The following is a 25495-nucleotide window of genomic DNA, read 5'->3' as shown; positions in this document are numbered from 1 at the left end:
CTAAAAACTACTACAGCTACTATCCTATCTATCTGTCTGTCTACTTTCTACACAAACTGTTTTATGATAAAATAACAATAATAATATATAACCATAGATAAAAATACAATTTATATATTCTACTATTCTCTTTTTATGTAATAATATATATATAAATAAAGAATGAAATAAAAATATATTTATTTAATTAAAAAAAATATATTAATAATTTCAAATTTTCAAGATCTTAATTTATTTCTTTTTTTTTTTTTATAATTTTTTTTTTTTTTTTTTAATTTACTTCTCTCTATCAGTTGAAATTACTTTAATTATAAAAGAAAGAAATAAAAGAAAAAGAAATAAAATATGAAAAAGAGATAGAAATAAAAATTATATATTTTAAAAACAATTATTATTTGGGAATTGTGTTTTTGCTGTGTATTAATTAGTCAGGAGTGAAGGAACGAAGAATCCAACATGTGTTGAAATATTTTAAATTAAGCTTAAAAAAAAATTATATCTTCTTAAAAACTCAAGATTGAACAATAACAACAATGAACTTGTTAGAGGTAAACAAATTGGTTGAACACTCAAAAGTATCTTTAGATTGTTTTGTTTTTGTATTATTTTGTTTATAAACAGTTAATTGATTTTAAATGCTCTTTATCTTTGTTATACAATTCTATAATTATTTATTTATATTTTGAGGTTTTGTTTTGTTTTGTTTTGTTTTGTTTTGTTTTGTTTTGAGATCGATTCTTCTCTAATTCTACTTTTTTTTTTTTAGAAAAAAGTAATATGAGGATTAGGTTGTTTGTTGTTTATGTGTATGTGAATGTTTTGTTAATGATTTGATATGATATGCTATGTTATGTTATGTTATTTATAAATCAAACAAAGAAAGTGAATGAATTTAAAAAGATATTTTCAACTTTCTTTGGAATATGATCGAATGTATCGATGTTGTACTCTTGGTAGGTGAATACGATACGCTCTGCAGAGAGACCACCTGGGATCTCGAGGTCTGATTTATGAGTGAGGAAGTTGTTGACGTTACGAATGTCGTATGCGTGACCACCGTTGATCTCGTTGAACAACACCATTTGATCACGTGGAATTGGCTTGGTCACTGGGTATGGTTCCTTCTCGTAGTACTCTTGTGCACGCAATACATCTGCATCGGACTGTGAAATATCTGAAAACTGTGGTGTTGGACGCATATGTTGTACTTCACCTCTCTTCTTCAAGTACTTGTAGATCTTGGTCATCGATCTTGTCTTTAATGGTACTTTGTGTGTTACATCGGGTGGTGGTTGTGATCTAAAATATACCATTAAATCAATAATATTAATATTTAACACTGTTGTTTTTTCTTTTGTTTTCTAACTAACTAACTAACTAACTAAATCTGAACTGAAACTATCATCAATTTCAAATCAACAATACAATTCCAATCTAATCTAATGATCTGTCTTGTCTGTCTATCTATCAAATCATCAAAACGAAAATGTATATTCTTTTTATCTAACTAACTAACTAAACTAACTATCTATTCTGATTCTGAATGCATTTACAACATATAATATTGTTGTTTTAGCAACACTGTATTTATTGTCACTAGTTCGTTGCTGCTGTTGCTATTATTATTATTACTTTTGTTATTGTTTGTTTGTATTTTTGTTTTGTAGCTACTGTTGTTTATTGTTTTATGATTGATGAAGATGATAGTTTCATAATGTGATTGTTGTTTTTTTTCCTATTTAATGATAACATACCCAGGAGCTGGGAAACGATAGTGATGTGAATCGAAATATACATCTTCACCAACCGATAATCTACCTCTTGAGAATACCTGTTTCAATTTATTGACCAATGATGCCATTACTTTTAAATATATAATTCAATCAATAAAATTGTTAATAATTAATATGATAATCATTAATCGACATTCATTCAAACCCCATTCTGGCACACACATTATTTTTCAAATTTTTGAAAAAAACGTTACGTTTTTAGCAATCAGCAAAAACAAATCATCACACCATGGAAACATCATTAAAATTTTTTATATTTATGTTTTTTGTAATAGTGTTTTATTAGAGAGATATTAAATTGTTTTTCTTTTCATCATCATTCCAAACCATTTTATTATTATAATTAATTAATTAATTAATAATAGGAAATTAGATTAAATTAGATTAGATTAGATTAGATATGGATAAACAACAACTAAGAAGAATTAAAGTGATCTCACAACACTTGAGAGAGGAAGACGGTGTTGTCGCATCGAATACCACTGCTGCCAAATCGTTGTCAGAGTTGGTCGTTCGTGCACAAACACAAAGAAACCAAAAGAATACAAGAACTCTTAAGGGTCTCGACGAATTAAAGACCTACGTTAGCAAGGATCTCGGTGTCACACAATACCTCAAGATCACTCAAGATCGTATCAACGACTTTGCAGAGGCAACCGGTGATTTCCAATGGATTCACGTTGATCCAAAGCGAGCTGCTGACTCTCCATTCGGTGGGTAAGTTACCTGTGTTATTTATTTATTTATATATTAATGTATTTGATCGGTCATACCTAACTAAATTTGAACTGTTTAATACACAATTAATTGTAGAACTATTGCACATGGATTCTTAACATTATCGTTGGCACCAATGTTTGCAGAGGAAGTCATGCCCAATATCGAAGGAATTCAATATTTCATCAATTGTGGATTCAATAAAGTTCGTTTCCTCTCACCAGTGCCAGTGGATTGCAATCTCAGATGCAGATTCACCTTGCAAGAGTTGGTAGAGAATGCCAGTGGTGCCAACGCTGTCATCAAGTTAACTTTTGAAATCGAAGACAATCCAAAGCCTGCTGCTATCTGTGAATGGATCGTTCGTTTCTACAAGAATCAAGAATAGATACATAGATAGATAGATAAGTAATAGATAGGTTAATATTAATATATATATAATCAATTTTGTATAAAATTCAACAATAACAGCACAATCAACCATTCAACAATCAACCATTCAAACAATCAATCAATCAATCACATCCAACAATTGTAAATGATCATTCACCATTAATAACAAACAAACAAACAACATTCTATAATTAATTTAATAAAAGCAAATAAAATAATAATTGATTTGCAAATATATTGAATTTTAATATATATCAAAACAGTTTAGGTGTTACTGTTATTGTTATTGTTTACTTTTTACTCAAATTTCATTCCACAAATGATTTTAACAGTTCAACAAAGGTTTTAAAACAGTTAAATCAATGTCTATGGTAACAAAACAAAATAAACGATAATCAGATATTTATTTCACTCTATAATTGGAACATATTTATTTTGTTTTTAGATTTTTAAATCTGTTAGGTGGATAAAGTGGTTGATCAACACAAAAACAAAAAAAAAAACCACAAAAGTAAAATTTTTTTGATCAAAATAATTTCTTAAAAATGAGTTCATTGAAATTTTTGTTGCTTTTTTTATCTTTTTTGGATTTTTGCTCAATCTTCAACTTTATTTAAGACTCGAGTAATTTATTTTATAATATAGAATAAGAATAACAGATAAATTATATATATCTATCTATCTTTTATAAATAAAAATAAACCTTGTAAATTAGTATCGCTCACACTTTTGTAATTAGTTCAAATAATATAATTTTAATCTTTTAATTATATTATTATCATACCTTTAACTTTTATAATATAAAGAATAATAATTTCTTATATATATTTAGAAATATAAATATCAAACGTTTTTTTTAAAAAACATATCAATAATTTTCAGACTTTTTTTTAATTAATTTTTCCCAAACATATAATATTTCAAAAGTAAAAATAAAATGGAATTTGTATCAGATTATGTTTTAGTAGATCCAACTCATGAAAAGAAATTAGAGTGGATCGACGAGAAGGAATTGGACTATAAGAATACCAGTGCCAGTTCATCGCTGTATGGAAAAGTCAGTTCCAAATTGGACTCGGCCACTTGTTTGTTGGATATCTTGGACACAGCAGGTCAGGAGGAGTACTCGGTGATGCGTGACCAATATGTCAGAACCGGTGATTGCTATGTCATTGTCTACGATGTCACCAACCGTAACTCATTCGAGGAGGTCGAACCACTGCGAAGACATCTCGAGCGTGTCAAGGACAGCGATTCGATCCCAGTGATTGTCGTCGGTAACAAAATCGATTTGGATTCACATCGTCAGGTCAGCAGAGGCGAGGGTGAAGCGTTGGCTCGCCGTTTGAAGTGTCTCTTTATTGAGACATCGGCCAAAACCAGAATCAATATCGAAGATGCATTCTTCGAGGTCGTCCGTATCACCCCACGTTCTCGTATGGAGTACAAAGTGGTTGTCATCGGTAGCGGTGGTGTCGGTAAGAGTGCAATCATCATCCAATTCATTCAAGGTCATTTCATTGAGGAATATGATCCAACTGTAAGTTAATTTATTATCCAAAAATCTAAAAAGTTAATAATTATTAAATTTCCAATCTCTTTTTTTTTTTTTTTCAGATTGAAGATTCATATAGAAAACAATGTACAATTCATGGATTAAAACCAATTGTATCAACTTCTACAACTTCAAGCTCATCTAGTGGTAGTGGTGGATTTTTAAGTAAATTATTTGGAAGCAAATCTTCCAAAGAACCAAAACCAAAGAAAAATCACGAAGGTGAAGTTTCTACAGAAGCGTTGGATGTCAATGTGTTGTGTTCTTCGATGTCCTCATTGACTTCAGCAGTTCCAATGATGACAGGTGATGCAATCAAGTGTTTCGGTTGCAATGTTATTCTCAATCGTTATTCCAATCTCAAGATGACAGGTACCAACACCTACAATTGGGAGTGTGAATTCTGCAAGCAAGTCAATGAGAATCTCAGAATCGATAAAGAAGAGATTCCAGGTAAGGATTCCGTTGAGTATATCTTGTCGGCACCGAATGTCAGCGAGCACAAAAAGGAAGAATCCATCATTGTCTATTGCATTGATGTCTCTGGTTCGATGGGTATCACCACTGAGGTGCCACAACTTCAGAGCGAATGGAAGAATCTCAGAAACAAAGGATCGGCACCATCCGGTCCATCTTACATCTCCAGACTGGAGTGTGTCCAATCATCGCTTCCAACGATGTTGGACCGTCTCGTCATTCAATGTCCAAATCGTCGTGTCGTTCTGATCACTTTCTCCGACGAGGTTGTCATTCACGGTCAATCGGCAGAAGATTCCATCACTATTGCCGGTGACAAGCTCGATGACTACGATGAGCTCATCCGATTGGGAACCAGTATGAAATCATACGCATCGCTTCCAACCGTCAAAGAAGCCAACGCTCTACTCAAGCAGAGAATCAAATCGTTGGAGCCAGTGCAATCGACTGCACTCGGTCCATCACTCTTGATTGCCGCTGCCATTGCTTCACAGCGTCCACTCGGTGAAGTGGTAATCTGTACCGACGGTATGCCAAACGTCGGATTGGGAGCGATTGAAGATCTTCCATTGGCTCCAGCTCGTGCATTCTACGAAGCGGTCACACAATACGCAAAGAACAATAAGACCTCGGTCAGCATCCTCGGTATCAGTGGTTGTGAGATCGATCTCGGTGTGATTGGTCGTGTCGCCGAAGATACCAAAGGTACAGTCACCACTATCCATCCACTGGAGATGGCAAGAGAGATTCGTAAACTCACTCAGAATCCAGTGGTCGCCACCGATGTCGAGTTGAGCATCGTCCTCCATCCACACCTGGAATTCACTCGTTACGACTCCAAAGCGAATCTCAGTCGTATCGTGAAGGAGTTTTCCAATGTCACCGAGCAGACCGACCTCACTTTTATGTTTGGACTGCGTACTCGTGTCACTAAAGATGTCCAACGTGAATATCCATTCCAAACACAAATTCAATACACCCGTCTCGACGGCATGCGTTGTCTGCGTGTCATCTCCTCGCAGAAACTGACCACACAGAAACCAAAGGAGGCAGAAACCAGTGCCAATCTGAGTTTGCTCGGAATGGCGGTCACCCAGCACTGCGCCAAGATCTCGGATCAAGGTGACTTTGTAATGGCGCGTCTCTTCTTGAAGGCTGGTTCGCGTCTAATGGAACGTATTCGTAGTACCGACGAGCAGTTCGAGGAGTACTACAACTTCTCAGTGTTGAAGAGCGAGTTGGAGGAGGCAATCATCGAATGCCTGCGTAACCGTGACAAGAAGGTCGAAAAGGTATCGGATGAAACCACCAAAGTTTTCTACAAGATGAAGAGTACTCATAAAGCATTGGTGCTAAGTGGTGCAAAGAAAGATATCTCGAAAAGAAAGGGTGACTCTGAACTCAATCGTCAATATTACAACATTGTTTTTTAAATTATTTTAATTTGTGTTATCAATATTTTATTTTTCTAAACAACAACAACAACAATAACAACCACAATAATTAACTGTAAACTATATTTAATTAATTTTAAATAAACAAATAAATAATATTTTAATCCCATCAGTTTGAATCGTTAATCAATAACATAGCATGCGAATTATTAAAAAAAATCGATCATTGTTTAATGAAAATCCAACATATATAAAAGTTATCCGTTTTAAGATAGAGATCACAACTATAATAATTATAATATATAGTTCGAGCTAATTGATTAGAAAAACAAAGTATACAATTAAAAAAAAAATCTTATACATAACTGAATTGGCAACTCAATCAACTGATTTATTATGTTTGCAGTAAATTTTTTTTTTATGTTTTTTTTTTTAAGTTCATCAAAACACATTTAATTTTTTTGGGTATATTACTTTATTATACATTTAAACCAAAATTATAATTCTATTTATATTTATATTATTTAACCTGTTTAACACACAAGTAATTATTATTTAATTACATACAATAAAAAAAAAAATATATATTTATATAGATTTATAAAATAGATAGATATACTTTAGAGTTTAATAGATTGTTGTGTTTGCTTTAGAGTTAAGTTATTGTATATTAGTTATATATCTATACTTTGTGAACATGGATATTAAGTTTATTCATGTACTCATTTGTATGGTGACGTTGTTCTTTCTGACGAGATGGACTTCTTTCCCTGTACTACCGAGTAGTGGCAGTGCATTCGACTCATCAACAACAACAACAACAACAGATAGCACTCATTCTTTTACTGGTATTTCAGGTGAAACAGTGATCGGACACACTCAACGTCTCATTGAAATAGGAAACTCAAGATTTGTCTATGAGGAGAGTAGGTCGCTGGCACGCGAGTACATCAAAGACGAGCTGGTCGAGCTTGGTGTGCCACCAGAACAGATCATTTGGAACCGATTCGAATGGACCGAGCGACATGCCGTCGGAAAGAACATCACCACCACCACCTGGACCGGAATCAATATAATCGTATGGTCAAACAGCACACCGATCATTTCGCATCCGATTCGCGCCATCGGAGCGCACTACGACACTGTCCACTGGGGACTGAATCGCACTGCTGGCGCACACGACAACCTCGCTGGAACAAGCTTACTAATCGAACTGATAGGTCAATTCTTCAAGTTAAAACAACAACAACAACAACAGCAACAGCAACAGGAACAGGAACTGGATCAGGATCAACAACTTGAAGTACCTTATATGTTTGTTTTCTTTGATCAAGAGGAACCGGGTGCACTCGGATCAAAGTCGTTTGTAGACCATTCACGTCTAGCAAAGAATCCAAAGCAATTCGCCTATTTTATCAATGTCGATGCCGTGGGACACAGGCTGGCGGGTATTCCCATCTTGCAGACCTATCCGTATGAGCATAAAGGTCGCACTCGTTTCTCTCCGCGTTGGCTTGTCGACCATGCAATAGTGGCGTCGTATCGCGTGCTACCAGAACAGGGTGGACTGACAGTTGGTAGTTCACACTTTGGAATGTCGCTACTCTACCAGGCACACCGTTATCATCTGCTATCGGTTCCTTTCCTCAGCGACGACGGTCCCTTTTCATGGGCGTCGGTCCCGACCATCATGATCACCGATTTTGATGCATTCTACGGACACAATCCCGACTATCATCAGATAACAGATCAACCCTCGATTTTGGATGCAGATTCTCTGGAGGACACCGGAAAGATCATATTGGAATTGCTGCTTTCGACGGTTAGCGACCAGTCGTTACCATCGTCGTTGGTGCCAACCGAGGTAGTCACTGCTACGCGATCCAACAAGCCATACGACATCAAGCAGAATCCACTCATTAGATTTACACTGGGAATGCTATCGTCATGCTTTGAAAATATATTCTCTGGCAATCAACAATATCTAGCGGTCGGACCAATTACACTTGGTTATTTCGAAATATTATCATTAGTAATGATAATGATTTCATATATGTAAGGATAGAGAGATGATTTAGAATAGACACCAAACTCTATAGTATTTTACTAATAACAATCAATGTTTATTTTAAAACACAAGTTATTTCCATTCATTCCAAGTATATAGAAATATTGTATTGTTGGCTGAAGAAACTGCCAATAATCAGAGTAAGAGTAGAATATCAAAGTCGTTAGAGACAACAACAACGACAACGACAAAGAGATCATCGGCATCCTCAAATTCAGATAGAGATAGCAGTGTCGATTCCGATGACAAAGAAGTATTCACACCACCTCACTACAAGCGTAACAATCTTGGACGTGTAGATAGCGCCGGAAGCAACGACGATTTAGATGAAAGCACTAACTACACTAACAATGGTAGTAGATTTAATAATAGTAAATCAAACACAGTAGCAACTACCACAAAAACATCATTCCGTGGATATCGAATATTATTTTTCCATCTCTTAACTTTAGCGCTCATTTCACTATCGGACACTGTCTATACTTTCCAACTACTCACATTATCATTTATCTCGTTGGCTACCATACATATTCACAATGGCAATATTAATTTAATCACTGGATTCATCTCTGGTGTGTTTTGTGCCAATTTCATTGTAAGTCTATAAATATAAAATCCTTTGAATCAAATTTCAATCCATCTAATTTCATTTTTTATTTATTACACCGCCTCTCAGTATAAAGACATTGCACAAATTCAAAAACTAGGTAAAAAAGGAACTGGTGCTCAAGAACTAAGCTTAGGAATACTTTTAGCTATTTATATTGCACACTCGATTCTCATTGTAATTTATGGATATGACTTTAACAGAAAACTACGATCTAAATCAACCGATTAAAACAACAATAATATTAATATTTTAGTTTAATAAAAATCCAAAAAAAAAAGAGTATTTATATAATTTATTTATGAAAATAATGCATTCTAAACTTATCCAATTCTACACCTGATATACATATTTATTAATTTATTCAAACATTTTATCAATATCAAAATAATCTAAAATATCAATATGATAATCTCTGAAGAATGCACCTACAAGTTCCCCATAATTTTGACTTGCATATTCAATAAGTTTGGCTTGATCAAATATGTTTAGTTGCAATAACCAGTCAAAGTTACCACTGTTATTGCGACAATTCAAAAAATTCTTAAAAAAACTACATTAAAAAAATTTTATTTTTAAAAAAAATCAACAAATAAGATTTTTATCCTTTAATTTTATTTTTAACTGATAAAATTTTATTTTTAAAATTCTTATTTGTTGATTTTTCTATATCTCTTTATCCTTTATTCTTCAAAGTAAAATAATTAATTTTCAAGAAGTTTAGGTAACTCTTAGTTCAAAAATGTCTTGCCGATAACCCGATATTTTATTTAATAACAAAATATGTACCAGATCCCACACATCCCAGATCCTCTCCCAGAATTTCTATGGCACACATTCGTCCAGACTTTTTTGTATATTAAAACTTGAAATCAAAACTAAACACATAAAAAAATAATCATTTTAGATTTTCTCCCAAACCTCCAAACCCACAAATCTTTAGCTCGGATTCAAAGAGATGAGATTATTCCGAATGCACTTCAAGTATTAAGGTTTGTTTCATTTTGATGAAAAATCTTTTTGCAAAAAACCCAAAAAACGTGTAATCGTCCTAATTCGGAAGAGCACATGAATTATAGAATAAAAATGCGTGCATCTTTATTTTTTTTTTTTTGGATTTTTTTTTGCAAAAACATCTTCAAATAAAGCCGTTCTTCATTCAATGGTTTCCCAAGTTACAGAAAAAAAAATATGGGTGTTCATTACCCAGATCATGATGCAATCTTTCGAAACCAGCCATTTAAAAATATATATAAACATGTTGATATTAATATCAACGAAATAACTATTTAAAGATGAGACCACCACATTTTATTTAAAATTCCAATCCTACAGGATCATCTTAATCAATGAAATATTTATTTGGTAAGTAGCTCTCGCTCTATCTATATCAATAATGAATCTACTCTACTTTGTTAATCTTAATTCAACATGTGAAGGTTTTAGACTGACTGAACACTTTATATTATATAGTATTTTTATTTGTTATTAGTTTAGGAATAGGTTGTTGTTTATCACAATCATTATTAGGAAGCATTGAGAATGTTTCTAATGATCTAACTATTCACTCAAAGGATTTAGAGGTAACCAAAAAACAAACTTTTATAATTCTTGAATTCAAATATCTTATTTATTTTTATCTAAAAATCTAAAGACGACAGTTGTATTCACTGTAGATAATAGTATTCTGAAACCAACAATTGTATTAACACTCTTGAAAGGTTCAGCAAACTTTAATGATATTGTTTCTTCTACAAACAATAAGGATGTTATAACTATTTCAAATTTAATTTCGCCAACAACAAGCAATGTAAGTATTAAAATATCTAATAGCATTATCATACTCAATTCTAATGGTCTATTATATCTAGGGACAATCAACAACCACTAATGGTGAATTAAATTCATCAAATAGAAATGGTGTTGTATCGATCTACACAATAATATCGCTTTTATTCACTGGATTAATAATGGGAGTCAAGAGTGGTAGTCCAGCCGAGAGTAGAATGAAATTCATTGTCATGTTTATAGCGATCTCAGTTGGTGTATCATATACACTAAATGCTGATGATATTGCTATAAAAATAGATATTCGTGTTCCAACCAACTACCAATTCAACTCATTGACCTTGAACATTGAAAAAGGAAATTCAATTGATTTACAATCGATTCAAGCATTATCCTTAAACATCAATGCATGTGTTGATAGTAAAGTAAACACTTTAATCAACTTGGAGAATGCAAAAATCGATTCCTCATTATCGATTTGTAGTCATAATAGTGTAAACATCAATGGACTTGCCATTGCCAACCAATCAACCATTAATATTTTAACTTTGAAATCTGCCACCATTTCATTTAATGTAATATTAAACAACTATAATAATATGATTCAATAACTCATTTACTAACTCTCAACTTTCTATTTATAGGATGTATATAGTGGAAATATTAATTTAGAAACAAACGGTACACCTAAGATCGATGGTTTCTGTGAAACCTTTACCAACGGTAGAAATTTAACTGGTACTTGTAACCAATCAGTCACACCAACCCTGAACAGTTTGTATGTCTCAGCAGCAGATTCTATTTATTTGACTGTTGGTACCAATCCATTGTTAGTGCAATGCTCATCCGATCCGACCTGGAGAGAACCCGTTGCTTCCGGAACTACTCCATCTTCTCCATCAATCGTTACATCCAATCCCGAAACTGTCGTCCCAATGAATGTAAATAGTCAATGGCGTGTAATGGCCGAGTGGGGGTTTGATCAATCTAATCTAACTATGGCCAGTGGTGTTTCCAATGGTGTTAGTCTTTCCGGTGCCATGAATTTCACTACTTCAGTTTGGGGTCCAAATAATTTTAATTTGGTTCTACGTAGTCCTGCTCCAGCTATAAAACAAGGTAGACAATATTCATTCGACTTTGATTTCCTACTAGCTGCACCTCAGAGCACCTACAACACTATCAAGAGTGTTTCCATTGCCTTTGGAAACCGAATTGATACCGAGGGAATCGGATGGTTGGATACCACCCCAATCCATGTTAGATCAACCATTCTCGGTGACTGGAGCTCCACAACCGCATGGGTGTCGAAAACCATCCAGTTTACTCCACCCTTTGATATTGGTGATGCTTCACTTTTACTTCAAATCAATTGCACTGATACTACCGGAGATTATCCAGTTACTTATTTCATTAGAAATCCAAGATTTAGAATTACCTCTACACCTGTTGTTGCCAATCCAACTAATCTTCTAACCAAAGATTCAGAGTTAGTTATCCTTCCAAAACCTTCGGCAGCATTCGATCGTCAAGATAGAACCACCTGTCCCTACTTACAAAGTGATCTTAAACATTGGCATGACCCAGCTACTTGGGGTGGTGCAGTTCCATCCGCTTCCTCTACCATTACATTGCCTGCAAACACTAAAGTCTTGGTTTCCTCTTGCTCCATGTCATCAACCCTTGTTTACCAGAAAATTGTTGTTCCAGCCGGTAGTGAGTTAATCTTCATGGATGCCGATATGACAATAAATGTTCGTGACATTATGGTGAATGGAAAGCTCATTATTGGTACTCCACTCTGTCGTTACAACGGTAAAATCAATATCATTTTCAACGGTGCCAAAACTCTGACCGACACAATTGGAACTTTTTTCGGTAGCAAAGGAATTGCTGTTTCTTCACAAGGTTTCTTGAGTATCAATGGAAAACAGTACCACAATACTTGGACAAAACTTGCTGCAAGTGCATGGCCTGGAGAAAGGGTAGTCTACTTGATGGATCCGGTCAACTGGGAGGTCGGACAACAAGTTGTCGTCACAACAACTCAACTGTTTGACGATGATAGAGCCGATGAAAATGAAGTACTGACCATTGCCGCCATTCAGGGTAAAACCGTTCAATTCACACAGCCATTAAAGTATCTTCACTATGGAGGACAAGAATACCAAGCAGAAATTGGTCTAATTTCAAGACGTATCGTTCTCAAAGGTGCATCGGATAGTGATGCCAGTGAATTTGGAGGTCATGTCATGATGATGGGAGAAGGACAGATTTCAGGTGTTCAGCTTACGAAAATGGGACAAAAGAATATCAAAGCAAGATATCCACTTCATTTCCATCTTGCCAAGACACTTTCACGTTCATTTATCTCTGATTGCTCTGTCTATGATTGTTTCTACCGTTGTTATACTATTCATGTAAGTTGTATATTTAACAAACCAAGTTGTTCTACTTACTAACTTGGTTTCATTCAATTCCAAAAGGGAACCAACAATGTAACAGTTACCAGAAATGTAGCTTTTAAAACATTTGGACATTGTTACTATTTAGAGGATGGTGTAGAGGAAAACAATACTCTTTCTTACAATTTTGCTGCCAGAGTCAATACTATTGGTAGACCAGCCGATGGTGCTGCACAAAAGGGTGAAACCTTCTATGAGAGTGACCAATTGAGACAACCTGCCGATTCTGCTGCTGGTGGATTCTATATCACCAATGCCTATAATACCTTTATTGGTAATGCTGCTTCTGGTGGATGGGCTGGATTCAGCTTCCCAAATCTATTTAAACCAATTGGAAACTTTAGAAACGATACATCCAATCCCTCGGGTAGACCAATATTGGTGTTCGATGGAAACTCTGCGCATTCATCGGGTTATACTTGGCTTGAAAGTGGTGGTGCCATCTACGTAGGTGGTAATCTCTCACATAGCACTGTTACAGGTGACTTGATCTACTACACCGGTAGAACATTTAGAGATACTAGATCGGTGAACAACATTCCCGTATGGATGAGATATACTAACACCAAGGTATTCCTCTCAAACAGTGGAGTCAATCACTGGGGTGAAAGAATTGAAATCGTCGGTCTGGAATCACACGACTGTCACAGACCGGCAACTATATTCGGTCAAGCATTACTCTCAAATGCCATTGTGAATGGTCAATCGAAAAACCCTCTATCCATGTTCAAAACCGACTATCTCTTTGATAGGTATGTTAACCTTTATTTGAAAACACAATGATAACTAAACACAACTAACTATCTATCTATTTATTACAATTTAGACAAGGATTCCAATTCTACGATACTCACGTACAGACTATTCTTTCGAATATTCAATTTAGAAACTATGTTATGATACCTGAGAGCTCTAATCCTCAGCGTGATAACCGTGTTCTTGTATCGATGACACACAGTGATATCTTTAAACCACAGGGTATTTCAGCAACCAAGAATTTTTCTTTTTCTAATGTTGCAGATTCTCAGATTATCGGACACTATACTGCTCAAGATACGGGTGCCGCAAGATTCTATAACTTTATTGATCACGATGGCTCCACTACTAAACGTGGACGTCCAACTATTGTTGGTTCGCATATCAATTGGTGGAATTTCGATTCCACTTGCACCTGGAGTGCATTGTGGTCTGTGTGGTTGTGCGACAAGACCGTAAACAATGAGATAGCCAACGTCGAGATCTACGTACCCGACTACATATACTACGACGAAGACAGAACCGATTGGAGTTATGTAGGAACTGCATCACTCTTTGGAAATGGTTTGGCAAATAGCGATCGTCGCTCAACTCCATTCACTAGAAATCCAGGCTTGACAGGTGTTTCCGTATTGAGTAGCAGTAGCTCCAACCTAGGTTGGTACCTCTACTTCAACGGTGGAAAGACACCCTCTTACATGGAGGTAAAGATCATTCAGATACCCTGGAAGCACCACGTACTCATGGCCATTCCATATCCACCTGGAACCACATTTGATATTCAGGCTAAATATATCTGGTGGGACATCTATGATGTCAATGTGACTGCAGGTAATTCCGTAAGCCAAGTTCGTAACTCTCCTACCTCTGACAAATACTACTTTGATGGTAAACACCTCTATCTCAAGCTTATCAATGTTCGAGCATCGGGTGCACCAGAAGAAACCTTTACCAGAGACGGAGTCACCATCTACACAATAGAGTGGTCTGTCTTCTATTACATCACTGCTAAATGTACTGGTGTTGCCAATGGTTTCTGTCCATCAACTCCAGATATTCTTCCATCCTTATAACATAAAATAATATTAAATTAAACCGATTAAACAAGAAATGTTTTATTTAAAAATAATCGATACTTTTGAAAATTGATCACTTTTATTACGCAGTATTCAAATATCTGTAATAAAAATATTATAATCTTTGAAGAATGCGCCTATTAGTTCCTCATAATTTTGATTGGCACATTCAATAAGTTTGGCATGATCAAATATATTTTGTTTCAATAACCAGTCTGATACTGCAATTTTGGAATAATGAGAACTTATATGAGAAATCATTATCGATTCCAAATCATTTGAACAAAGTTTGTTATTGATGAGATATTGAACCATTTCAAAATCTCCATTTAACAATGCCCAATTAAACGATTCATTTGAGCAACGATGAGAAGTATTCTGATGAATCCACTTTATCAAATCGAGATGTGAATTTCTAGCAGCCGATTCGAATGCATCTTGAGGCCATTGATATTCATCTGGCTTTCCAGTTTTATGAAGATATTGAATCATCGCCAAATTACCATCAGCACAAAGTTGTTCAATGAGATCGTTTGGAGCACCTTCTGTTCTATTCTCTTTGAGAAATTCAAATGTATCTGTGTGACCTGCCTTTATAGCGTTAAGCATTGCCAATTCGGAGCATCCTTCAGTTCTGTTGAAATGAAGGAATTTAACAATGTCCAACGATATAGAAGCAACTGAATCCATAACATTACTACTGAATCCCTCTGTTCTATTTTCATGAAACCATTTCACCATTTCTAGCGCTATCTTCTCATCCTCTGAGACTATGTAATCTATCTCAAATGCACCAACTGTATAGTTTTCGTGTAACCATTTGGCAACTTCGAAATTGGTGTGCGTGATTGCTTTATACATTGCCATTTCTGTACATTCTTCTTTACTGTGATTACTGATCCACTTTATAGTATCGAGTGAAGATGTTTGTGCAGCAAAATCAATATCTTGTGATGAAAAGATGATATTTAGTTTAGTTGTGCTCAACCATTGATACAAGTTAACAGTGAAATCTATATTTAGTTCTGAAAATTGATACTCTATATCAAATATGTAGCCTTTCGATAGTAGCCAATCAGGTACGTGAATTTGTCCTTCGTTAAAAGTCATGCCAATCAATCTAGTTCTACCTAACAAGTTGGCTTCATCGAATCTATGGTCCAATAGCCACTCTAAAATCTCCAAATTACCATTCAAAGCAGCTTGAAACAACGGTGAATTAGCTTCATAGTAATGATCATTGTTGACCTTTGGTGACAATAGTTTGACGGTTTCAATATCGTTTGAAATGCAAGCATCAATCAGATCCAATGGTGAATAGTTACAAATAAAATCTGATTTGCTTGTCAAAACTAGATAATCTGCAATCTCTCTTTTTCTTTCTGTCATTGCCATATATATTACTTCTGCTGAATACTTTGGAAGGTCGAATAAATTGAGTTCCACGAAACACTTGATAAAGTTTAATCGGTTGCATCTGATTGCTTCATTAAATATATCCAAATTGTCTTTCAATTTCATTTGTTTGTAGTGATAGTTACTGCAACCAACGGTGACCCAATGTTGTACAAAAAGATCGAAATAGTCATATTGTATCAATAGAATCGGTGAATTAACTAATTGTATCCATTTGAATCTTTCATATCTAGGACCATATGATTGATTTTGTAACTGATTGAAAATATTTGATCTAATAAAAATGTTATTAAATATATTTTTAAATAACTCTGACTTCATCTATATTAATTCACTACAATAAATAAATTGTAAAGAATGTGATTTATTTTTAATAATCTATCTGACCACTTATTAAAACATTCTTTCATTATTCCATTTTTTGAAAAAAATCTAAAAAAAAAAAACAGATTTATCTTTTTTCTTTCTTTTTTTAAAAATATAATAATGATAATCAAACTACCATAATAGATCATTGGGTAATACTCATAAGTTATTATCCAGTAGGAATAGTTTGCTTACCACAAATCAATATATATATATATCATGTCCACTCCAGACATCCTTCCAACCATATGTTATTTAAATAAAGAAAGAAATCTACTTATTCGGATTTCGAAACTAAACCGATAAAGCAATAGAATAATTAAAGGTTTTTTTTTTATTTAAAATTAATCGTTGATGTTTATGAATATGTCCATATTAAAATAATCTATTATATCAATTTGATAATCTTTGAAGAATGCACCTATAAAATCTACATAATTTTGATTGGCACATTCAATAAGTTTGGCTTGATCAAATATGTTTTGTTTCAATAACCAATCCAATGTTGGAATGTCGCCATATTTAGAACCTATCCTTGAAATCACCATCGACTCTAAATCATTTGAACAAAGTTTGTTATTGATGAGATATTGAACCATTTCAAAATCTCCATTTAACAATGCCCATTTAAATGCTTCATTTGAGCAACGATGAAGAGTATTCTGATGAATCCACTTTATCAAATGTAAATGTGATTTTTCGGCAGCTTTATTGATTGCTTGTGACCAATTTCGATATTCATTTGGTTTTTCCAGTTTTATGAAGATATTGAATCATCGCCAAATTTCCATCAGCACAAAGTTGTTCTATGAGATTGTTTGGAGCACCTTCTGTTCTATTCTCTTTGAGAAATTCGAATATTTCTATGTGACCTGCCTTTAGAGCGTTAAGCATTGCACTCTCAGTACATCCTTCAGTTCTGTTGAAATGAAGGAATTTGACAATGTCTAGTGACGAAGAAGCAGCTGAGTCCATAACATGGAGACCGAGTGTATCTGTTCTATTTTCATGAAACCATTTTATCATTTCTAGCGTTTTCTTTTCATCATTTACAGTTATATAATCTACCACCTCTGAACCAACTGCATTATGATTTTCATGTAACCATTTCGCAACTTCTAAATTGGAGTTTGTGATCGCATTATACATTGCCATACCACTAAACTGTTCATTACAGTGATCACACATCCACTTTAGGTCATCGAGTGGCAAACTACGTGCACCTTCATCAATATCTTCTGATGAAAAGTTTATCTTTAGTTTGGTTGTCTTCAACCATTGAAATGTTCCCGGTTGGAAGTGCAAATGTAGATCTCTATTGTGATAGACTATATCTTCAATATGACCTTTAGACAACAGCCAATCAGGTATATGCAATAGATTTTCGTTTACAACCATGCCAACCAATCTAGTTCTACCTAACAAGTTGGCTTCATCGAATCTGTTGTTCAATAACCAATCTACAATCTCCAAATTGTTGCTAAAAGCAGCTTCAAACAACGGTGAATTAGCTTCATAGTAATAAAGATAGCCAACCTTATATGACAATAGTTTGACGGTTTCAATATCGTTTGACCTACAAGCATCAATCAGATCTCGCGAATAATCATAAATAGTATCTGATTTGCTTGTCGAAACTAGATATTCTGCAATCTCTTTTTTTCTTTCTGACACTGCGGTTTCTATTACTGTTGAATACTTTGAAAGGTCCAATAGATTGAGCTTCACGAAACACTTGATAAAGTTTAATCGGTTGAATTTGATTGCTTCATTAAATATGCTAAGATTATCTTTCAATTTTATTTGTTTGTAGTGGTAGTTACTGCAACCAACAGTGATCCAATGTTGTACAAAAAGATCGAAATAATCATATTGTATCAATAGAAATGGTGAATTAACTAATTGTATCCATTTGAATCTTTCATATCTAGGGCCATATGCTTCATTTTGTAACTGATTGAATATATTTGATCTAATAATAATATTATTAAATACAAGTTTTTATCATAAAAAAATAGTTTGGTGAAGGATTATACTAAATTCAAACACACTTTTTATTTCATTTACTTTTGTTATCATTAATAAATAAATAAATATTATTAATTTAGAAAATAAATAAACAAAATTCCGAAAATATCTAGATCCTTTTTTGCAAGATTATAACATTGGTTTTTTATTCATCGATCTGCAAAAATATCAAAAAAATCTTGATTTTTTTTTACAAAATCATCTTCTGTTTATGTAAACAAGTTAAGAATTCACTTTAAATTGTTTCTTTCAACGAACTAAAAATCATGTTTTTTTTTAAAACGATCAAAATATGCACAATCACAATAGTTAACTATTTTCGTTTTCATTCACTTAAATCATTAAGATATATCTTAACATGAAATAAAAGAAATGATAAAAAATAACTTTTTAATATTTTTTTTTCTTTTTATTTCTTTTAATAGTTAGTATTATAGTAAAATCTAAAGATTTCAATATTAAAACTAACTCTTTGTATAATAGGCGTGGCAGACGCAGCTAGTGTAGTTGGACAGGCACAGGTATCACAACCTTACTTTGCTCTAAGAAGAATATATCCTAATGACATTAGATGCGATGTAAAGTACCAAATATTTATGAGTGATACCAAGAAAATCAATGCTTTAGACTTTTCTCCGGGTCCAAACGTTTTTGACTTGTCGGTCGACGAAATGGGATCAACATCACTTACAGCACAGTTATTTTTCCTGAATTCCACAATGAATATTGGAAATAATATGTTTTCCTTCTACTTAGAAAACCAACTATTTAGTATTTCTACTTATAATTGTTTAGGTATATATTATTTATTATTTAAACAACTTTGAAAAATAATTAATATCTTTTCAATTTATAGATCCTGCAACTTTTGATTTAAAATTATTAAAGAGATACAAGACATATTATAATCCCTATACTTTTTCAATGTATTTAACATTCACTTTGGAAGCTGATCCACTAATGGAACCATTTCCAATAGTCTGTACTTCATTAGTTTATATGTGTAGAGTCGCCCAGCTTAAGCCAATCAACAATCAATTCACATTGACGATCTCAAAATTCCCAAAAACTGACTACACCTCAAATCCACCAATATCAGTAGATATTCAACAAACATTCAATATGTCAAAGTCATTTACTTTGGAATTCGATTCACTTTTCCCAATTGAAGGTCAAGATAATGGAACAATCATTTCTTCATTAACACACTACCCACCAGAGAATGCCACTATTAAAATGGACCAACTCTATCAAAACTATCAATCACTCCTTTTTATAGAGACTCCAAGATTGTCTTCTGTTTTGGCCTATGTAATAGGTCAAAATTTTATCCAACAATCATGGAAATTGGTCAAAGGAAATGGTACATACTCAACATATATGGCAAGTTCTACCCTTGCTATAGATCACACAAACTTTTTTTCAATATATTCTGTCTCTAAAACTACTTCAACTTTATCCAATCCTCAAAACATATCAATAGTATCACCAAGTATGTATATATTAAAAAAAATTTTTTAAAAGACTTTACCCTTTAAATTAACTTTTTTTCATATTTTATATGTATTTAGGTGACATCCCTGGTTCACTTTCTACAACTAGAGGTGTTGATTCTCTGGGGATGCTATTTTCTTTACAAATTCATTTTGGTGAACTTAACAATGGTTATCTTGAAGAAAACACTTTTGACCTCAGTTATACATTCCCATATGGTTGGCAATTGTTATATCCCGACTTTTCTTACTCTTGGTCAACAAGTTTCTATACATCGAAATTCTCTCAAGGTCCTTGGATATCAAACTATATCAACAATGGGATCTATGATAAATCAGGTGTTCTTACATTAGATAGAAACTGTATGTTATTGATTATTCTATTTATATTCTTTAGTTTCTAATATTTTATTTTTAAAACCAAAAACAAGATAATAATTCAAATGTTGTAGTTCATATGATCAACTATATTCCAATTAACTCTTTTACTTTTATATTACAAGTTAATATTACATCATATTATAAAATAATAATGATGGAATACTCTGGATTGGTATTCAAAAGTTACAATTTAGTCAGTGGATCTCTTTATAATGGTATATTCGAAATAGTAGTGAAATCGACTTTCGACAAACCATTCCCATTAAAAGCATATTTAATGGTGTATGATGAGACAAGTCCATCAGCAGTTAATGCAATCTATTTTTCCAGTACCTACCTAAATTCTCTATTGAAAACTTTCCCTGTTTTACCTTCGGATATATATCGTAAGTAAATACAAACAACTAATATAAAAAATCAATTTTATTAACTATTTATTTTCATACAGCAAATATTATTTTGGATGATTTTTATTCAATCAATTTCACACACCAGAATATTGATATAACTGGAAATTTTATAAATGTATTAAATTTACAATTTACAAACATTCTTGCAAATTTCACACCAATTTTAGTGATTGGAGACTCAGAGTTAATTGACAGAGACTATCAAAATCAATTTTTAACATTCCAAGGAATCTTTAATAGTGAAACAAATATGCATGAAATTCCTTTTGGAATTCCAAAACAATTTAATTCAGGTGAACTGCCATACACTATTGTCACACCATATGCATCGTTTAATAATACAATTTTAGCCACTGTTGTTGGTAGATCATCGATTTTAACTATATCTAAATCAAGTAAGTAGTACCGCTACATCTATCTCTTCAAAATATATAATTTACTAATTATGTTCAAAGAGGGAGATATGCTACTACCTATCGTTACATCGATATTAGCATATCCAACTACAAATGTTGTGTTAAGTGGTTCTGGCAATATGCTTATTGGATGGAATATCACAATTGAGGATTTCCCAAATGGTTTCAGAGATGCAAATATCTCTGTAGTTTCTTCGTTTGATTTGGAACCAAGACACTTTATCATCGAAAAAAAGAACAGAATATCTGGCGATGAAAATCTTGGAGTGTATCAGTTAAGTTTTGAAGTTAAGGAGATTTGCAGAACTCAAAAGTTTTTCATCTCCAATATTGAACTCTACGATCAAGGATCCGTTAGATTAAATCAAAATATAATCTGGCGATTGGCTACTATTGTTGGTGGTAAAGATGATAATCAATTAACTATAAATTTAATTTGTCCAAGTATGTTATAACTGTTATAAATCGATATTAATTTTTTTTTAAAAAACATTTTTCTAAATCAACTTTTTATATTCTTAATTTCCAGATCAAGTATTTACATCACCACCCACTTTAGTATATTTTTCAATAAGTCCAAGTGTAATTGATGTTGGTGTGAGATCGAGAGTAGTAGAGATCAATATGACTACAAAAGATGGCGATGGAAATTTAGGACTATCTGACAGACACAACCCATATGTTTACCTTTCATCTCAACCGGATACTGTTAGAATAGCCACAGAGCGAAAAAGTTATAATACCACCTTTTCAAACTACACAGCCAGATTCCAAATGCCATATGGTATTGGTATTGAAAATTTCTTTATATCTGTATACGGTATCTTGGATAATCAACTTCAAATCAATGGATACTCTCCGCAAGATATGATGACCAATGGCTCAACCTTTTATATCGAAAGAACATTCACATTGAACGCAGATCCTACTTTGACCTCCTATACCAGTTTCCCTGTAACTGGTGGGTCGGTTTTCGTTTCTGGAAATTCTCTTGGAACAGATGAAACTGGAGAACCAATTATTGGAGAAATTGACTATGGACAAGATTTATTCCAGAGTATAAACATAAACCAAAGATATGGAGCTGGTGTGCTTATCACGCTTCCAACGTTCATCATTGGTGATACACATATACAATCAGCAAAGTTCCGTGTAAGACTATTCTCTGATATCTACTCCAATACAATTGAACTAGTGCCAATGTCAAACTACGGACCGCTCGAACCAACCACATCTCCAAATCCAACTTCAACTCCAAATCCAACTTCGACTCCAAATCCAACTGCAACTCCAAACAAAGATTGTAACTCTCGAAATTGTATTCATGGAAACTGCGTTAATAGTACCTGTGTTTGTACAAGTAAAGATTGGGTTGGTCCATATTGTTCCTCCAAAGTTATTCCAATTGTACCTCCTCTTCCTGAACCAACTCCCACAACCTATATCGAAATAGATGATACTCATATCTCGATAAGTATCGTAGAAATCAATGAACTATCACCGATTGGAGTGGTTTTGAAAAGTTACAACATGACATCGGCCAACTGGAAATTTGAAAACCTGTCCAATGACAATGGTATTGCTTATCACTACAGCACTGAACTAAAGATTGGAAGTAATTCTACCGTTGTAAACACCACTCTTTTATTCATCAAGGATGGAACTACCATTGAATTTGCCGGTCAAAACATAACGCTCCTACCATACTCTATAAAATTCACGGCATCTCTCTCGGCATATCCATTCTCAGCGATGGATAATCTAATGGATATAGTTTTCGAAGCATCGATCTCAACCGATTCAGACTCATGTTCCAGTAGAGTATCTGGACACAATAACAATGGACAGTGGATCAAGCTCAATATCGACGATCACAGTCTCTATGGAACATTCATCAACACCGTACTACTCGATAACCGCTCAACCATTGTAACACTCCACGATACCGATGATGCCAGTAGTGATAAACAGACCTATCAATACAGCAGTATTCACATGGCAATACGTACACCATCGTTTGGAGAGAGCTTGCAAATCGATCCCGATTTCTCTGTGCTTGTCGATGTCGATAATGACGGTACATCAAAGCTTTGCCAACCAAAGAAGAAACTGAGTAATGGTGCGATCGCAGGTATAGTAGTTGGTGCAATAGTGTTACTCTCATTGGCGATCGGTGGCGCCATCTTTATCAAACGTAAACAAAAGAGTAAAAAAGAGATGAAGAGAATCCAAATGAAAATGAAAGCATTGAATAATAATTAATGACAGTCTCAAAAAATAAATAAAATAAAATTGAGGTCAATGTTTGTTAGAAAAGTGATTAATTAAAAAAAAAATTTGGAATTTTGATGCGATTTTTCGAAATTATTTTTTTGTTTTTTTTTTTTCAAAAATCAGGAAAAAACAATCATATCGGGGGCTTTTTTTATAATGTTTATTTACATTTAGTTATTATTAATTATTTTAATTTCACTTTTATACAAATACAAGCAAATAAAACATTCATCATTCATCAGACATCCACACTCACTTGTTGTTCTTCTTCATTTCATCAGATTAGATTCATTAGATTTGCAAAAAAGAAAACAAAAAAACAAAATTTCATTTTTCTATTATCAGTCAGTTATCAGTCATTATTAAGTTAGTTAGTTTAGTTAGTTGTTCGATTCATTCAATCAAACAAATATCAATAGAATATATATATATTTATAAAGATAGAAAAGAATAGATTAAGAATATTGTTGATAGATAGAAAGATAGATAGATTATAATAGAAAAATGGGAGATTCTTGGGAATATGAATATGATAATGCATCTAGACAACTACAGCAATTAGTTACAGAGGTTAAATCTTTTGAGGTACAACAGAGAAACAATCCGGGTGCAGTTCAGAAACAGACGGCACCAAACATCAGAAGAGCACTGTCGAATCTCAGCAATGATTTGGCTAGACTAAAGGATGCACTTGTATATGGTAACCTTAGAATCACCGATAAAGAGAAAATGCGAAGAAATGCAATGGTCGAACAACTCGGAACTCAAAAGAATAATCTTACAAATCAATTTGAGAATGCTGCCAACAATAACTTTGCAAGGTAAGGAAAAAGGAAAAGATAATCATCATCATCATCATCATTACCATTATATGTGATCTAGATTTTATATTAATATTAAGTTTATAACATTAATAATAATAATGATAGAAATGAATTGATGGGAGATGCATCTTCAAAGAGAGCATGGGGAAAGCAAGCCAAGGACAATGAATTCACTCAAAACTTTAATAATCAACAACTTTTTAATCAGAACAACACCGTCATGCAAGAGCATGACCAAGCATTAGATTTACTCTCAAACTCATTGATGAGACAAAAGAATATGGCTTCTGCAATGAATACAGAACTTGTAGGTTAACTTAATAATAGGTGATGATAATCATCATTGGTGTCCACCACCACCACCACCGAACACACAACAGAATAATATTAATAATAATATTTTATTTTACCTATATAGGAAATACATAACCAATTGTTGGATGATGTCGAAATTGGAGTTGATAGAACAACCAGCAGAATTCAACATACAAACTCAAAGATGAATATCCTCAAAGAGAATGCCAGCAGTTGCGGTATGATCATTTGTATTGTACTATTAATTATATTTATTATTGTTTTACTTGCAACTGGTAACTATCATCATCATCATTATTCATTGATATCAAACATAACAATATAGCTAACCTTCATTCCTCTTTATTACTTCTTCTTCTCTCAATGCAGACTCTGGTTGTAAGATATATAACGATCCAAAACATTGTTAAATTTTTAAATAAAAGGTGAATGAATGTTCGATTATTATTATTATTTATCAAAAATGTAACATTGTTTTGTTTT

General features: G+C 33.4%; 10 protein-coding genes across 10 annotated transcripts; 6 read left to right on the top strand and 4 right to left on the bottom strand.

The window, feature by feature from the left end:
* Window positions 1-424: 424 nt before the first annotated feature.
* Window positions 425-1861, bottom strand: PPL_07298 (uncharacterized protein; the record flags this gene model as incomplete). The annotated part of the gene is made up of 3 exons (XM_020578135.1): window positions 425-481; window positions 876-1299; window positions 1755-1861. The coding sequence occupies 3 exons, from the start codon at window positions 1859-1861 to the stop codon at window positions 425-427; spliced, it is 588 nt and encodes a 195-aa protein (XP_020432583.1).
* Window positions 1862-2193: 332 nt separating this feature from the next.
* Window positions 2194-2898, top strand: PPL_07297 (MaoC family dehydratase; the record flags this gene model as incomplete). The annotated part of the gene is made up of 2 exons (XM_020578134.1): window positions 2194-2510; window positions 2607-2898. 2 exons carry the CDS (start codon window positions 2194-2196, stop codon window positions 2896-2898), a joined length of 609 nt encoding a protein of 202 aa, XP_020432582.1.
* Window positions 2899-3840: 942 nt separating this feature from the next.
* On the top strand, window positions 3841-6368 carry cpras1 (type A von Willebrand factor domain-containing protein; the record flags this gene model as incomplete). Its single annotated transcript, XM_020578133.1, has 2 exons — window positions 3841-4443; window positions 4521-6368. The coding sequence occupies 2 exons, from the start codon at window positions 3841-3843 to the stop codon at window positions 6366-6368; spliced, it is 2451 nt and encodes an 816-aa protein (XP_020432581.1).
* A 658-nt stretch (window positions 6369-7026) lies between these two features.
* Window positions 7027-9235, top strand: PPL_07295 (M28 family metallopeptidase; the record flags this gene model as incomplete). Its single annotated transcript, XM_020578132.1, has 3 exons — window positions 7027-8384; window positions 8470-8969; window positions 9105-9235. The coding sequence occupies 3 exons, from the start codon at window positions 7027-7029 to the stop codon at window positions 9233-9235; spliced, it is 1989 nt and encodes a 662-aa protein (XP_020432580.1).
* Window positions 9236-10400: 1165 nt separating this feature from the next.
* On the top strand, window positions 10401-15086 carry PPL_07294 (G8 domain-containing protein; the record flags this gene model as incomplete). Its single annotated transcript, XM_020578131.1, has 8 exons — window positions 10401-10476; window positions 10502-10587; window positions 10659-10814; window positions 10876-11367; window positions 11437-13212; window positions 13279-14009; window positions 14084-14717; window positions 14799-15086. The coding sequence occupies 8 exons, from the start codon at window positions 10401-10403 to the stop codon at window positions 15084-15086; spliced, it is 4239 nt and encodes a 1412-aa protein (XP_020432579.1).
* A 96-nt stretch (window positions 15087-15182) lies between these two features.
* On the bottom strand, window positions 15183-16826 carry PPL_07293 (ankyrin repeat domain-containing protein; the record flags this gene model as incomplete). The annotated part of the gene is made up of 1 exon (XM_020578130.1): window positions 15183-16826. The coding sequence occupies one exon, from the start codon at window positions 16824-16826 to the stop codon at window positions 15183-15185; it is 1644 nt and encodes a 547-aa protein (XP_020432578.1).
* Window positions 16827-17215: 389 nt separating this feature from the next.
* On the bottom strand, window positions 17216-17470 carry PPL_07292 (uncharacterized protein; the record flags this gene model as incomplete). Its single annotated transcript, XM_020578129.1, has 1 exon — window positions 17216-17470. One exon carries the CDS (start codon window positions 17468-17470, stop codon window positions 17216-17218), a length of 255 nt encoding a protein of 84 aa, XP_020432577.1.
* Window positions 17471-17609: 139 nt separating this feature from the next.
* Window positions 17610-19467, bottom strand: PPL_07291 (uncharacterized protein; the record flags this gene model as incomplete). The annotated part of the gene is made up of 2 exons (XM_020578128.1): window positions 17610-18843; window positions 19436-19467. The coding sequence occupies 2 exons, from the start codon at window positions 19465-19467 to the stop codon at window positions 17610-17612; spliced, it is 1266 nt and encodes a 421-aa protein (XP_020432576.1).
* A 103-nt stretch (window positions 19468-19570) lies between these two features.
* Window positions 19571-23861, top strand: PPL_07290 (uncharacterized protein; the record flags this gene model as incomplete). The annotated part of the gene is made up of 7 exons (XM_020578127.1): window positions 19571-19694; window positions 19756-20391; window positions 20471-20755; window positions 20824-21159; window positions 21222-21578; window positions 21639-22043; window positions 22129-23861. The coding sequence occupies 7 exons, from the start codon at window positions 19571-19573 to the stop codon at window positions 23859-23861; spliced, it is 3876 nt and encodes a 1291-aa protein (XP_020432575.1).
* A 516-nt stretch (window positions 23862-24377) lies between these two features.
* Window positions 24378-25445, top strand: syn8B (SNARE domain-containing protein; the record flags this gene model as incomplete). Its single annotated transcript, XM_020578126.1, has 4 exons — window positions 24378-24694; window positions 24803-25004; window positions 25116-25287; window positions 25438-25445. 4 exons carry the CDS (start codon window positions 24378-24380, stop codon window positions 25443-25445), a joined length of 699 nt encoding a protein of 232 aa, XP_020432574.1.
* Between the last annotated feature and the right edge of the window lie 50 nt (window positions 25446-25495).

Source organism: Heterostelium album (assembly GCF_000004825.1).
Source record: "Heterostelium album PN500 unplaced genomic scaffold PPL_scaffold6, whole genome shotgun sequence".
NCBI classification, from domain to species: Eukaryota; Evosea; class Eumycetozoa; order Acytosteliales; family Acytosteliaceae; genus Heterostelium; species Heterostelium album.
This window is presented reverse-complemented; position numbering and strand designations above follow the sequence as displayed.